The sequence below is a fragment of the Tetrahymena thermophila genome (assembly GCF_000189635.1).
Source record: "Tetrahymena thermophila SB210 genomic scaffold scf_8254769, whole genome shotgun sequence".
NCBI lineage: Eukaryota > Ciliophora > Oligohymenophorea > Hymenostomatida > Tetrahymenidae > Tetrahymena > Tetrahymena thermophila.
Window position 1 is genome coordinate 36,617 of NW_002476527.1, and position 16,951 is coordinate 53,567.

General features: G+C 21.1%; 5 protein-coding genes across 5 annotated transcripts in view; all 5 read left to right on the plus strand. All coding sequences in view use genetic code 6, as the record gives it.

Annotated features, from left to right (window-relative positions):
* Positions 1-235, plus strand: part of TTHERM_00973030 (transmembrane protein, putative) — a gene marked incomplete at both ends in the record, with an annotated part of 5,979 nt that extends 5,744 nt beyond the window's left edge. Inside the window, 2 exons of the mRNA XM_001009955.3 lie at positions 1-111; positions 178-235. The exon at positions 1-111 is cut by the window's left edge and continues 4,369 nt beyond it. Of these exons, the coding sequence (XP_001009955.3) occupies positions 1-111; positions 178-235 (169 nt within the window). The remainder of the gene's footprint in view (positions 112-177) is intronic.
* Positions 236-6,044: 5,809 nt separating this feature from the next.
* Positions 6,045-7,119, plus strand: TTHERM_00974040 (hypothetical protein; the record flags this gene model as incomplete). The annotated part of the gene is made up of 2 exons (XM_001009957.2): positions 6,045-6,752; positions 7,072-7,119. The coding sequence occupies 2 exons, from the start codon at positions 6,045-6,047 to the stop codon at positions 7,117-7,119; spliced, it is 756 nt and encodes a 251-aa protein (XP_001009957.2).
* A 515-nt stretch (positions 7,120-7,634) lies between these two features.
* On the plus strand, positions 7,635-8,083 carry TTHERM_000974041 (hypothetical protein; the record flags this gene model as incomplete). Its single annotated transcript, XM_012796087.1, has 2 exons — positions 7,635-7,765; positions 7,963-8,083. The coding sequence occupies 2 exons, from the start codon at positions 7,635-7,637 to the stop codon at positions 8,081-8,083; spliced, it is 252 nt and encodes an 83-aa protein (XP_012651541.1).
* Positions 8,084-8,678: 595 nt separating this feature from the next.
* TTHERM_00974050 (transmembrane protein, putative) lies at positions 8,679-13,395 on the plus strand (the record flags this gene model as incomplete). The annotated part of the gene is made up of 4 exons (XM_001009958.2): positions 8,679-8,844; positions 9,352-11,102; positions 12,237-13,214; positions 13,324-13,395. 4 exons carry the CDS (start codon positions 8,679-8,681, stop codon positions 13,393-13,395), a joined length of 2,967 nt encoding a protein of 988 aa, XP_001009958.2.
* A 612-nt stretch (positions 13,396-14,007) lies between these two features.
* TTHERM_000974051 (hypothetical protein) lies at positions 14,008-14,352 on the plus strand (the record flags this gene model as incomplete). Its single annotated transcript, XM_012796088.1, has 1 exon — positions 14,008-14,352. The coding sequence occupies one exon, from the start codon at positions 14,008-14,010 to the stop codon at positions 14,350-14,352; it is 345 nt and encodes a 114-aa protein (XP_012651542.1).
* Between the last annotated feature and the right edge of the window lie 2,599 nt (positions 14,353-16,951).

Below are 16,951 nucleotides of genomic sequence, written 5' to 3' on the forward strand. Positions count from 1 at the left end.
TCTTTTAGACTTAAATTTAATTTTTTGTACCTATAGTAGCACTTGCTCTTATTCCCATAACTCTATATTATTATAAAGATTTTACCAAAGAAAAGCTAAGACCATACCACGGTTATTTACTTTTTCATATAGTTTTTATATTTTTCTAAATTAGCTAGATATCATATTTTACAAAAGCACTTACTTGTAAACAAGTAGGAAATTCACTTTACAACCCAATAGACTTATAAATTGACTGTTATGATCTTGATGTAGTTAAATATTTATATCCTTTCTCTGTGATGGTATTATGTTTTTGGACTCTCCTTCCATTAGTATTTCTGAGGCTGTTAAATTTAAGAAAGCAAAAATTAGATTAATGTTTGAATAAATATAAGTATGGATATTATTATGGAGAATTAAAGCATCAGCATTACTATTGGGAATTTGTTAGAATTTATTTGAAAATTGCTATAATTTATATATAAATCCTATTATAAAATAGTAACTATATTGTTGCCACCCTTACAATTACAATTCTTTTAGGCTATTACATTAAAATAATATCACAAAATAATCCTTTTATTTCGAATAACATACAGAAATGTGAAATAGTAGCTCTCTCTTTTATTATTTTAAAAATGTATATATAGTTGGTATAAATATAAAATCTACAAATTTAAATCTATACTGAAGTAGCTCAAATCATCATAGATTATTTATTCTTTTTTTGTTTCTTAATGATTGTGATAGGAATTATGATTTGCAACTCGTAGAATAAATTTGTAATTTTTATAAAAAACTAGCTGTTAAAATTTATGCCTTTGAAATTCAAATAATTAATTAATGCTGATAAGGTTTCATTTTAAGCTTATTTAAAATGGAAATCTGTGTATAAAAAATTAAAAAAAAATAATTAATTCATGAAAACAATCAAGAAATATTAAAAAAATTAAGAGAAATAATTCAAATAAATAAAAACTAATTTAAAGATACCAAATTAGTCAAAAACCTATAAAAAGATAGCTTAATTATAAAATTAAATATTAAATAATGGAGATTGTTAAATCTTATTTACAAGGCTTTAAGGTTTGGAGTCTCATCAGGCATTCATATGAGATATATTTTATTAAATAAGATAAAGTATTTTATGTAGTATGAAGAAATGGTTATATGTTATGTAATTCAATATTTATAAACACTTTTTGAAAGATCTACATAATTTTTTACTAAATTCAAGAATTAAAATATGATGAAGCAGATATTTTGATATTTTAATCTCTTAATTAGCTTTTATGTAAAATATTAAAAATTAACAAAAAATTTATGAAAAATGTAGCAAAAGAACTAATTTAAAATTATGCAATTATATAATTTTTAAATTAAAAAAATCTAACTTGAATTTTAAAAAACAATTAATATTTTCAAATTATAAAATAAAAAAGAAATAAATAATTTAAGAAACTTTTTAGATCAGTTATTATTTTATTATAAATAAAACCTTCTTTTTGTCTTGAATATGACTATTGTAGAATAATTATTTTACCATTAGGAAGTATGTATTTAATAGAATGATAAATAATTTTTTATAAATTAAAAGAAAATTAAAAATTAATAAAAAAACATATCCTTCAATCTGAATAAATAAACAAAAAAAATTTTAATTAAAGATTTAATTTTTTGATGAATAAATAATCTAAATTCTAATTCAAACGTTTAATCTTGAGTTAACAATTTTTTTCACACTTTTAAATTAATTAGGAATTTAATTCAAGATTAATCTTTGATTAAACATGTTTTATTTATTTTTTTCTTCAATCAGGTTAAAAATCTGTTTCAAAGCAAATTTTTATTTGATTTAAATTTTATTTTATTTAATTAAGTAATATTTATTGTTCTACTAAATATTTATTTCGTACTAGCAAAATAATTATTGGACAATAGCTAAATTTATTTTTGAAAAACATTTTTAGATATAATAGATGAAATTAAATTAAAATCTATAGCTATGGTGGAATTTAGAAAAAAACAATTGAAGAAAATTAATTATAATGTTATCTTTATTTATAAAAATTAAGTTCATTTATAGTTTATAAATAAAGAAATAAAATAAATTAATTTTTAATTTAAGTTGCATTTTTAAATAAATTCATGCAAATTTCTACTTAAATTACCGTAATATCTCATTATCTCGGCAATTCGGCTTTCGGCATTTTTAAAATGCCGAGAGCCGAAATTTTTGAAAAATTGAGCATAATTCGGCAATTCGGCTCGGCAGGGTAAACGGGATATTACGGTAGTTAGTTTTTTATTCAAAAATTATTGTTATTTATTTATTTATTTATTTATTCCTAAAAATATCAATTATGTAAATATGAAGAGGAAATATTTTAATTACCAAATGAGTAAAAATCATATAAGACACTAAAAAGTTTAATATTTATAAATTGTGGAATAAAATTAATAAAAATATCGAATTCTATTTAAAATAGAAAGAATGTTTTTGATAAAAAATAACAAGCCTAGATTTGAGATAAACTTTTCTAAATCTGCTCTTATAAATTATTAAAGCTGATCATCTTTAAAATTTTTAAATATATTTTGTTTGTTTTTTATATCAAAAAATAAAAAATTTTATTCAAATGATGATGATTGAATTAATTTGATTTATGTTGTAAAGAATTCATTTAAATTTTTTATATAAATATTATGATTAGTAAATTTCCTTATTAATTCCCTTCGAAAGTAGACCATTAAAAATACTTTATCTATTTACAGCAAATAAATTAGTATTCTAAGCCAAAAAATATTTAGACATTTGCAAATTAATTTTGACCCTGAAATAAAAATTCTAAAATGAGTGAATTCTAAAAAAATTGTTTGAATACATTTAACCAATATTGAATATTGAATTAAAGATTGAAGTTTTTGGAATATAATAAAAAATGTGAATTTATTTTACATTTAAAAATACTTGTAAGCTCGCTTATTTTTTTTTAATAATCAAATGAATAAAAAATAAAGCGATTAAAATATAAAAAATTTTAAATATCATAAGATTAACATATTCTTTATTTTTTTACTTTGATTAGCTTGTGAAAAAATACTTGATAGATAGTATGTTAAAAGAACAATCAGCCAAAAAAGACTAAGTAGATAATAAAGTGAGTGAGTGAATGAGACACATTTCATTTAACTAAATTAATAAATTTCTAAGAGAAAATATTAGCCATAAATTAAATTTTGGTGAAAATTCATCTTGTGAAATTAGCACAATGCGTATTAAAATCATAGTATTATTAAAAAAGTTATTTTTAATATTATTAATCTAAGCGATTTCTATTTTGTGGCAAATAAACTGATTAAATAAAAATTAATTTTTTTCCCCCCCTTTACATTATATTTTGGAAGGTAATTAATTAAATTCTGTAAAATAATGCTAATTCATCTTACATAAATAGATATCTATTTATTCAATGCAGCTATATATTTCTTACTTTCTCTCCCTCTAGAATATTTACAAATTATACTTTTTAATATTTGAATTAGATTGAACTTTATCAACTAAATAAAATTTATTAATAATATCTAAAAATCTATTAGCAATAGAGATTATTAACCTGATTTAGGTCTTTTCTTTAAGTAGACTTTACCTTTTCAAAATTTCAATCAAATCAATAAAATTTACATTTTCAGTTTGATCATTAAAGATAAAGTTTATATAGTGCAAGGTCATAAATAAAACATAACGAATAAAGACCTCTATGAAGTCACTCAAGCTATTTATTTACATAATTAATTATGTTTAATGTGACTCTCAACTTAAAAAAATTTTTTGCTTTTTTTTTTTTAAATAACCAAAAGAATAAAAAAATAAAGTGATTAAAATATTATAAAAATATAAAAATGATAAGATGAAGAATATTCTTTATTTTGTTACTTTGATTAGTTTTTTGAAAAAATACTTGATAGCATGTTAAAAGATCAATCAATCAAAAAAGATTATGAAGATAATAAAGTGAGTGATTGATTGATACACATTTGATTTAAATAAATTAATATGTTTCTAGATAAAATTTTAACCATAAATTAAATTTTGGTGATAATTCATTTTGTGAAATTAGCATAATGCATAATGCGTATTAAAATAATAGTATTAAATTATTAAAAATTTTAATATTAATCTAAGCGATTTCAATTTCGTGGCAAATAAACTAATTAAACATTTATTTTTTTCCCCCCTTACATTAGGTGTTAGTAGGTAATTAATTAAGTTTTGTAAAATAATACTAATGCATCTTACATAAATAGATAACTATTTACTCATACAGCTATATATTTCTTACTTTCGCTCCCTTAGAATATTTAGAAATTACAGCTTTTTGATATTTGAATTAAATAGAATTTTATAATCAACAAAAATTTATCAATAATATCTAAAAATTTATTAGCAATAGAGATTATTATTAATCTAAGCGATTTCTATTTTGTGGCAAATAAACTGATTAAACTTTAATTATTTTCCCCCCTTACATTAGGCGTTAGTAGTTAATTAATTATGTTTTGTAAAATAATACTAATACATCTTACATAAATAGATAACTATTTACTCTTACAGCTATAAATTTCTTATTTTCTCTCCCTTAGAATATTTAGAAATTACAATTTTTTGATATTTGAATTACCTAGAATTTAACAATCAACAAAAATTTATCAATAATATCTAAAAATTTATAGCAATACAGATTATTAACCTGATTTAGGTCTTTTCTTAGATAAATTAAAGGAGACTTTACTTCTTTAAAATTTCAATCAAATCAATAAAATTTATATGTTCAATTTTATAATAATAGATGAAGTTTATATAGCATAAAGACATAAATAACATAACGAATAAATGCCTCTATAAAATTGCTCTAAAAGAATGCTATTTATATAATTATGTTTACTGTGACTCTCCACATAAAAAAATGTTTGCATATTAATTCACAACCTTTAATAAAAATTTTTAAATTTCTTTCTTATGATTTCTGTTTATTATTTAAATTATGTAAACTCCCTCTCCAGAATGGTAAATAAAGCAACTTCATATATATTTAGTGGCTGTGAGAGATGTTAATTTAAAATTAAAAAAAATATATATAGCTTAAAATATCTCAACTCTATTTTAACACATACAAAAAAATTATTTTCAATAACTTATAAATATTTACAGATTACTTTGATATAAAAAAATTAATTATTCTAATTCCTCGTTAAATCAATTAAAGGAACCCGCTTCCTCATTTTAGAAAGAAATTCTTGGTTTTAATACTTTTTTGGTCTGTTTATATTAGCGGCTCTTAATTAATGAAGAGTTAGAGTATTTCATAAAATAGCTTTTTTTCTTAAACTAAAAAGAAAATTTAAATTGCTAGTTTGAATAAAGGCATGTGATTCTGAATATTTATTTACCTATTTAATTGTTAAAATTATTATCTAATTTTATTTTTTAAAAATTATAAAAAGGCTTTTCTTATTTATTCTTTTAATAGCTTGCCTTAAATTATTTAAAAATGTTTGATAGAAGAATCACAAATAAAAAATTAGAAAAAAAATAATAAACATTTAGTGGAATTCTTCTTATTATTTTTTAGCATTTATACAACTATTAGTTATTATTACTTTAATTAATTGCTATTCAATTGTTCCAGATTTTTGATTAAACAAATATCCCATCTCAAAAAATTAAGGAACATTAGAATTTGCTAACAGAATAGATAGACATTCTTTATTAAAATCAGCTAAATAAAGAGTCAAAATAAAATTTAGTGATTAAATTTAAACGCATTTATATTCATAGGTAGGTTTTAAGTTTAAATAAATAAATATAAATTATTATAACAAACTTTAGCTATTTAAAAAAAAGAAAGATGACCTATTATATGATGATTAAGTATATAACTATAAAAGTTATTTTGCTTTTAGTAATCTAACTAAAGGCAAAAGAGCTATGTACAGAGATAGAAGGATGTATAAGTTGCATCAATAATGCTAATAATTAAAATTAATGTACTCAGTGTGATATGGATTACTAATTGGACTCAGAATAAAATTTATGCATTTATATTAAATGTAATAATTATTAGTTTTTCGATAAGTAATAATATGATGGCAGTCAAGAGAGCGGTTGCGTAGCTATCTGTAATTCTTCTACCTAACAAGATGATAAGACAAATTTGTGCAAAACTCAATTAAGATGTAACACTTAAAGACCTTCATAACAAATTATGCAGGAAAAAGTCATCACTAAAGACTTTTTTATATATCAAGATGATTATTATGTTGCCTAAAAAGAAGGATCTCTCTTTATCTATAATAGGACTGATGTTTCTCTCATAAAAAATATGTAATTCTAAACCAATGATCTTCTCTTATTTCACATAAATGATATAGTTTTCATAAAAGGAGCTGATTATTATTTATCTATATGGGATATTAAGAGTGACTCAAGAAAATCAATACAATACAAAGATATGATCTCGTTTGATTCAATTACTTCGTTTTAAAGTTAGTATAGCATAGCTTACATTTAACAATAAGAATAAATTTAATTATAAATTGTTTATGATGAACTGAATCAAATATTTTCTTTTTCTAATCCCTTTACAATAAGCGTTATCGCAAAATCAATTAAATTTATTGGCTAATATATTTTTATCTATGATTCATAAAAAATTTTAGTTTAATAAATAACAGTAAATTATGTTGAGAATAATCGCTTGAATTTGTAAGTAATAAATAGTTTTATTGTATAAAATATGCCACAAAGCACCTTTTTTGATATTCACTCCACATCTTAGAATGGAATTTACTGCTCATGTTTTGATAGTTCAGTATTTAAAATCAATTTGAATAATAATTCATTTGATTAAATTAATATAAGATATATATAGGATAAATATATTAAAAAATGTAAAATATTTTAAGCTTTAGACACGGATTTAAACCAATATTTGATTGTTAATACTGATTTGTTTCTAACTAGTATTGATTTAAAAACAAATTCTTAGAATTTTATTATAAGTCTTTATTATAATGGTTAAATTACAGATTTTGAGATCTTCAGCTTGTGGGGAAAAGAAAATTATATAATTATGATTAAAGATTAAATAGAAATGGCATTTTATTACTTTGATTCAAGTTTGTAAAATTTTGTTTTATCAGGACAAATATATATTTTGAATTATTCCTCATAAAGTCTGAAAAAAATAAAAAATAAAAATTCTACTTAAAATGAATTTGCTTAGGAGTTAGTTCTTTTAAATAGCGATTCTATTTAAATAATTAAATAAGGTAGTGTAGAGTAATAGAAAAGATCATTAGTGTAATTTAAAATTATATAGAATGTTTATTCACCTTTTCCTGCTACATTTTTAAATAAATTTTAGAATTAAAGAAGTTTATTACTTCTTAGCTACTATCCACCTCTTATTATTAAACGCCAATAAAATAATTAAATCATATTTTATGACATGTCAAATGAGAACGATGGCAAATTATCAAAAATAATACAATTAAAAGATAATATAGATTTCATAAAAAAACTTAGTAATAATACAATAATTGCTTTTAATAGTTAAAAGATAATAACAATAAATGTTTTTACAAAAAAAATGTAAGAAATGATGTGCCTATATTGCAAAGTAGATGCTAATGGTGATAAAATCATAATTTCTTCAGGTAATGATGTACAACTTTATTCTTTAGACATGCAAATGATATTTATGAGTGCTATACAATATGTGTAAATTTTTGAAATCTATTTGATAGAGAATTTAAAATTTATTATAACAGTTTATTAGAATATATTTTTATATTAAATTAATTAACTGAAAAATTAAGTTGAATTGATAAAAAATATATAAACCACTTCTGACAGTATTGAAATAATAAAATAATTTTCCTCTTTTTAAGATGAAATTAATAATAATTTTTATTTAGATTAGATTCTAACTTTCAGAGCAGGCTATTTTAAAATCTTTAGCTCAAATATGAAGTTGATTTACTAAATAAATAAACTGCCAATACAAAGAGTTAGATCAATGAGTCGAGTTATGTATGATGATTAGATGTATGCTTTATAAGGATACGAAGAAGGTATTATTTTAATAGACATCTCAAGTAATACCTATAAGTTAATAAAATCCCCATTTTTTTTTGGTTAATTCATAAAAAAAGAAAATTTAAATGGGAAAAAATATTATTCCACATATGCTTTTGATGAACAATCATTTTATGAATACTTTATAGATATATAAAGAAATATTATATAAATTAGTGGAAGCGATTATTTTTATAAAGATGTAATATAATATTATTCACCTTTTCTACCTTTAAAAAATTTAAAATACTCTTAGAATACTTCAGTATATTACTTTGAAAGCCGTGATGGTTTACTGCATTCAGCCTAAATTTAAAATAATAGATACTCTAAGCTTGATTTAGGTAATTATCAAATTAATTATGCAACTTATATGAAAAGAAGTGCTAAATTTGGAATATATTTTATTTTTAATTACTAATCAGTATACTCCTTTGATATATTCAATGATAGTTTTTTATAAATATTGATCTAATAAACTCAATTAGGCAGTATAGATATATTTGATGAAATCTTTTTAATAAGCAAGTCAGACAATACAATTATTTTTATAAATATGTAAACTAACGCATAATATATTTTTAAAGATTTGAAACGTGTTATTGGATATGTTTATGATTATAATGAAAAAAACCTTTATATATATGGAAGTAGCATTTATGTTATTAATGCTTAGCTTACTCCTTAGAAAATTGTAGATAAAGATGGAGACTATATCAACTGTAGAAGCTTAGAAAAAAAATTAATATGTTTATATTCTCCTTAAATTAGTATCCATAATTTTCTTTTATATGATAAAAAAGAAAAAACTATTCAGTAATTTAATACTTTATATGATGACATATAATTTATTACTGATGAAAAATACTAAATCATCTTTATATACAGTAGGTCAAGTCAAATTAAAATCTATAACTTTGATGGAATTTTAAAATAAACAATTGAAAAAACTTAATCAACATGTTAACTTTACTCAAAAAAGTATTTCTGCTAATTTGCCTAATGTAAATAAAAAAATTAATTTTTATTTTAAGCTTTATTTTCAATATGAGAAAAACTTCTCATTAAATTTATTATTTTTATAAAACCTTTTTATTTATTTATTAAATATCAATTTTCTTATTTAGAAAAATAAATCTTTAATTTAAAAAAGCTTGAAAAGCTTATAGAGTTATTTATCTTTTAAATTTATTAAATTAAATTAATTTTAAATTTATTTAAAAAATTAGATATGACTTTAATAGATAGACAAAGCTTCGATTTTACTTAATTTGATATTAGAGTTAGTTCTGGTGTAATTATCTAATTAATATACATCGAATAGCTAAATTACATATTATTTAACACAGATGACAGATAAGATTAAATTTGTATATATGATGTTTCTACTTAATAATAAATTCTTACTTTATCTGGAGTTAAATAAAACTCATTAGACAATAAAAATATTATTCAAGTATAATATGATGAAAGTTCTATTAGATATGTAATGTTTTTAGATACAGAAGGAACATTTTATCTGTCTTCCATAGATCCTAAACTTCCATTTCAAAGCTTCGTTAAAATAAGTGAATTTACTGATGGATAAGAAACCATACAAAAGTTTAGTTATGACAATATAACTAATGATGTTTTTATCTATTCTGACAAATAAATTTACAAATTTGATTTTAACTTATTAGGAAATTAGTATCAACCTATTCTAAACGAGCCACAAAGTTTGTTTGTTTAAATACCTATTAATAATATGCAAAATGATTATCTTATTGTCAACAAATATAATGTAATCTAAAGATATACAGAATAGAAAGTAAAATTTGAATTTGCCTTAAGTAATTAAAATTAAATAGTAGAAATAAAATACAATTAAAGCAAAGATATTTTAATACTTGCTTTTTCAGACTCTATTTTATTCTATTAATAATATTAATATAACAGAAATAATAACTTAATTTCTAATATTTACAAGCTTGACATTATTTAATTTTAGCAGTTTATAACTGACAGTGTTGTTATTACTTGTGATTCAAAAATTTTACATTTAAATATTGAAAAAGGTGTTATTATCAAAGAAATTTAATATAATTCAACATAATTAGTCACTTCATTTACTTTTAATAGCAATTAAGATTTAATAATAATAGGATTTAGTGATTGCTAACTGCTTTAATATAACTTAATAAGCTAAGAATATTTTTTATATAACACCACTTAATAGGGTCCTTTGTTAACTTAGATAATAAAAATTTAACTGATTGAAAACTTAGATAAATAATAATATGCTTATGCTATTTCCAATGGTGCTCTTTTGATTAAAATAGATATCCAAAAAAAAAATGTTATTTCATAAATAGACCTAAGACTTCTAGCCAATGAAAATTCTTAAATAAGATTGGCACATTTTTTGATTGATTTCACTTATCAAAGATATATTTTTAGTTTTAGTGGATAGAAGAAAGCTTACATATATAACTACTCAAACAATAAACTAGAATAAAATTTGATTTTACCTAAAATAAAAATTGATAGCTTTACTATAGAACAAGGCTTGATTTTTATCTAATGCTCATTTTAAATAAACTTGTTTATCCTTGACACTAAAATTGAATTTTTAACAGCAATTAAAAAAGATTTTATTACAGACAGAATAACTTCCTTTAAATTAATAACAAAAAACGTGATAGCTATTTTGTTCCTTGATAAACTCGAACTCCTCATGATAAAAGGTACTAAATTCAATATTTTAGCTTAATAAAGTTATGGATATCCTCAATTTTTAAGCTATAAATTTGATTCTCAAAAAAATATAGTAAATATATTATGCTTACATTAAAATGGAATTGTTGAAAATAATTACAATTTAGACATTTTCAATAAAGACTCAATATCAGGATGTTCTGCTTTGATTTCAAGTTAAGATAATGAATTTATTTAATAAGAACTAACTTACATTTCGCCCAAATAAACAGAGGTTATAACAGTAAATGGAATTTCTTTGATCAATTAATCAAATTGGAAAAGCTAAGTCAACTTATAAATATCTAGCTCTAAAATAGCAAATGTATTTCAATAAATTTCTTAATTAAAAGATAATCAATTTATCTTTTCACCTTATGATATTTAAAATAATATTATAGATCTTTAAAATAATACCTTTTAAAACCTTGGATAAGAAATTCTACAGATTGCTAATTTCAATTTCGACTTTTAAAATAATAAAAATTTATTTATCAATATCACCTAAAATAAATTTACCAAACAAGTAATATTTTAGAATATAACTATTTATTTAAAATCTTTTGGCACAAACCAAATATATTTCTCAAATATAGAAAAAGTAGTTTTTTAAGATATAAAAATATCTTATCTTGACCTATCAATATAAAATGATTTAAATTCTTTGATATTTTTCTATAATGTTTCATAAGTATTTATTTACAATCTTGAAGTCTCATACAATAGCTTTTATTAGACATCTTAGTTACCAATATTTTAATTTTAATTAATAAAAAATATTCTTATAAAAGGGGTAACATCAACAAAAAACACCAATCTAAATAGTTTAATGAGTTTTTCTCAAATCTAAAATTTAACGCTCATAAATTTAAAAATTAAAGAAAATATGTAAAATATCTAAATTGACTAAATTAATGGAATCTTTTCATTTTATGGATGCTAATATATTACAATTATTAATTGTTTATTTTAATCTAATAATCAACTTCTTCTTATTTATACAACAAAATAATATATTTTTGAAAACCAAGAAATATAATTAAAAGATGATGTATTGCTTTTTGAAAATTTTACAGTCAAAAGTAATAAATTTTTAAAAAGTAAAATCATGTTCATTTAAAGCACATTTGCATAATTTAATAATTTTACTTCAAGTTATAATGAAGGTAATATTTTTCTTGGACAATCTTAAACAGTTTTAATATAAAAAAGTAATTTTAATGCTAATAAAGCATAAAATGGAGGAGCTATTTAATTTTTAGCTATTCAGGCAAAAATATAATTCTAAGAAACTTAATTTTAACAAAACTCTGCTTTGAGCAGTGGAGGGGCTCTATATTTTGAGAATATAATTAAATGTTAAATTGTATTTGACAAGGATACAATCATTTAATTCAATAGAGCCTTGATTGGAGGAGGATTAAGGATTGTTTAGACTGATTAAAATAAATTATAATTACCTCTTTTCTTCCCATTTTACCATAATGTGCTTGAAAATATAGCAGAAATATACGGAAACGATAGTGCATCATATCTCTAAAATATCATTATTAAAAATAATAATTAAATTAACGAATATTTGTTTAAATTTTATAAAAATGTAATAAATGCCCCTAATAATTTTTAAAATGAGTATTAAAGATATGCTTAAATACAATAATTTAGAAGTGGTGGTCTTATTGATTTCGGAATATATATTGTTGATGAGTAAAATAGATATTTAAGCTTCTCAAAAGAAAAGCTAAAATAAGGCAATTATCCAGAAGATATAGACTTCGAGCTTAGAAATTTATAAATTTCAATAAATTAACTAGATTCTAATAAAAACTTAATAAATGGATAGCAAATTATTGATTTTAATTAATATGATTCTATAGATTAAACATTCTAATTAAACAATTTGCAAATACTAGGACCTCTTAAATCAGTTCAATATTTTTCAATAAATTCAACAATTTATAGGAGTTCTGTTAATAAATTACCTGTTCTTTTATCAATTTAATTTAGAAAATGCTAAATCGGGGAGATTATTTAAAACATAAATACCTTGTAAATTTGTAATCAGTGCTTGAATGGTACTTATTAGCTAAGTGATCCATAAGCACTTTATCAATAATCTTTATAAGAAAAGAAAGATATTAATAGATGCTTTAATTGTCCTGAGTCTGCAATAATGTGTTAAGGAAGTACTATAAAATTAAAAAATGGATACTGGAGGAAAAGCAATACTACAGATGAGATTATAGCATGTAATTCAATGATAAACTCATGTTAAGCTGAAAATCCTAACAGCATTAATTACTGCTCAGACGGTTACATAGGCCCTATTTGTGAGTAATGTGACATTTTAGGTGATGTTTGGAAAGGCTCTCGCTATTCATAATCTCTTTCAAAAGGAATTTGTGAAAAATGTGGAGAAAATTCAAAATTATGGATTTACTAAATTTTAAAAATATTAATTTTAGAACTTTATTTCATATATGTTTTAGGAGTTTTCATCAAAAAATTTAAATACTCACAAACATGTTACTATCTGAGAATATTAAAGATCCTCCCTATTAGCAGTAATAGCATATAGGACTACTCTGGATTCTATATAAAAATTATTCTTAACTATTATTAATTATCTACTCTATTGATAGCTTAGCCCAAGATTATTTCAATACATTTTAATTTGTTTAATAATATAATTGGGTCTGGTGACGTACAAGTTTCGTTAGGATTAGACTGTCTTATTAATGAGAATAGTATTCGGAAGATAGGAAAGATATTATTTTACACCTAAATTTAATTTTTGGTTCCTGTAGTAGTGCTTGCACTTATTCCAATAACTCTACATTATTATAAAGATTTTGCCAAAGAAAAACTAAGATCATACCACATTTATTTGCTTTTTCATATAGTTTTTATATTTTTCTAAATTAGCTAGATATCATATTTTACAAAAGCACTAACTTGCAAACAAGTAGGAAATTAACTTTACAACCCAATAGACTTATAAATTGACTGTTATGACTCTGATATAATTAAATATTTATATCCTTTCTCTGTGATGGTTTTAAGTTTTTGGACTCTCCTTCCACTAGTATTTCTTAGAATGCTAAATTTAAGAAAGAAAAAATTAGATTAATGTTTGAATAAATATAAGTATGGTTATTACTATGGAGAACTAAAGCATAGCCATTACTATTGGGAATTTGTTAGAATTTACCTAAAGATTGCTATAATTTATGTAAGCATTTTATTATAAAATAACAACTAGACTATTGCTACACTTACAATTACACTATTATTATGCTATTACATTAAAATAGTATCATAAAACAATCCTTTTATTTCAATCAACATATAGAATTGTGAAATAGCAGCTCTCACTCTAATTATCTTAAAAATGTATATATAGTTTATATAAATTTAAAATCCATAAACTCAAATATATACAGAAATCGCTCAAATCTTTCTAGATTATTTCTTCTTTTTTTGTTATTTAATGATAGTGATAGGAATTATGCTTTGCAACTCGTAGAATAAATGTGTAATTTTGATTAAAAACTTGCTTTTAAAAATTATGCCTTAGAAGCTCAAATAGTTAGTTAATGCAAATAAAGTTTCATTTTAAGCTTATTTGAAATGGAAATAAGTTTATAAGAAAATATAATAAAATTATAAATTCTTGACAAAATTTAAAAAATAATAAGTAAAGTCAAAGAAATAATTCAAATAAGTAAAAACTAATTTAAAGATATTAGATTTATAAAAAATTAATAAAAAAGAAGTTTTATTTTAAAATTAAGCTATAAAAAATGAAGATTGTAATATCTTATTTACAAAGCCTTAAGGTATTGAGTCTCGCCTAGCATTCTTATGAGAAAATTGATATATTTTATTAAGTGTGAAGATATATATGCATATATGTAATGTAATACAATATTTTTTTTATTTTTTGTTTGAATATCTACCTTATCTAAGTATAATTTCTTGTAAAATTGAAACAATATATATGTTATTATATTAACTTGAATTTCTTTAAGAAATAGAGTTCTCCTCATATAATATCAAGAAACAAGCATATATTAAATGTTAACTTTTTTTTCTTAAAATTTTTTAAATTTCTGAATTTTCAAATACCTTTTAATGTTTTCAATCTTTTCTTCTCTATTAAAAGACAGCTTGAGGAAATTTAGTAACTTTACTATCAAGATTATTTTTAACAGTAAAAACTGATGAATTTCTTGATATAAATATTTGTTTGGCATGAAATACTTCTTGATAATAATCTCAATATTAATATTTTTGAAAAATAATCAATATTTCAAAAATTAAAAAAATATACCCTATAGAACATACAGCCAATGGCTTCAGGAAAAATTAAAAAAAATGTTTTTATGGAAAATAACCTCTAGTTGGCAAAAAATTCGATACACGCAGTGAGGGACGAGGTTGAGAGGTAATACGGGTATATAAATCTTAATTACAAAAAAAAATCTGCAATTAGTTAGCAATGTCTCACAAAATAAAATAATATACTAATTTTATAATATTAATAAGTATAATATTTTATTTATTATAAGTTAGAAAAAACTTAGAGTTAATTTAAAATTTAATATAATTTTTTTATTTATTTACAGTGAATATATTAATACTCTTGTTGTTTCCATATTAATTTTTACCCTAAAAGAAAAGTTCTAATTTGACAAAATAGAGTCTTAAAAACTTGTTTGAATGCATCTAATCAATTTCGATTATTGAAATAAAGACTGAAGATTTTGAAATATAATAAAAAGTGTGAATTATTTTCCTTTTAAAATTTGAAATTCTTGTAAACTCACTTATATTTTTAAATAAACAAAAGTATAAAAAATAAAGTGATTAAAATATTATAAATTTTTTTAAATATCTTAAAATTAAGCATATTTATTTATTTATTTATTTATTTATTTATTTATTTATTTAGTTACTTCGATTAGTTTGTGAAAAAATACTTGATAGGAGTGGAGTTATAAGATCAATCAGCCAAAAAAGATTATGCAAATAAGAAAGTGAGTAATACACATTTCATTTAAATAGATTAATATGTTTATCAGATAAAATATTGACCATAAATTTAATTTGGATGAAAATTTATGGTTGTGAAATTAACATAATGCGTATTAAAATGATAGTTTTTGCATTATTAATAAAAGATATTTTTAATATCAATCTTAGCAATTTCTATTTTATGGCAAATAAATTGATTGAACATATATTTCTCCCCTCTTAAATTAGATGTTAATAGGAAATCAATTAATTAATTAATTAAACTTTGTAAAATAAAACTAATACATCTTACATACATACACAGCTATTTATTCATACATCAATATATTTCTTCCATATCTCCCTTAAGAAAATACAAATTACAACTTTTTTGATGATTGAATTAAATTGAATTTAATAATTAACTCTAATTTATCTATAACATCTAAAAATAATCTATTAGCGATAGACATTATAAACCATATTTAGGACAGACTTTTCTTTGATTAATTTTAGGATACTTTACAAAATTTAAATCAAAGTTACAAATCAATAAAATTTACTTGCTCAATTTTATAATAATAGATGAAGTTTAAATAGCAAAAGGGCATGAATAAAATAACGTATAAAGACATCTATGAAATTGCTAGAGAAGTAGGTCATTTTCATAGTTATGTTTAAAAATGTGTATCACAACTAAAAAAAAAATTTTTTGCATATAAATGCACAACCTTTAATAGAAAATTATAATTTTTTTTCTTAATTTTTCTCTTTATTACTTAACCTCTGTAAACTCCCTGCTTTGAATGATAAAAAAAACAATCTTTATATTTAGTGGTTGTAAGAGTTAGTTAATGGTAAATTAAAAAAAATAATATCTAGCTTGAAATATCTGAAGTTCAAATAATCAATTACATGATAAAATTATTTTCAATAACCTATATATAGATGCTTACAGATAACTTAGATAAACAAAAAAACTAATTACTCTAACTCCTCATTAAATTAATTAATTAAGGGAACCCACTTCCACATTTTTGAGGGTCGTTCTGGTTCCAACATTTTTCTATGCTTTTA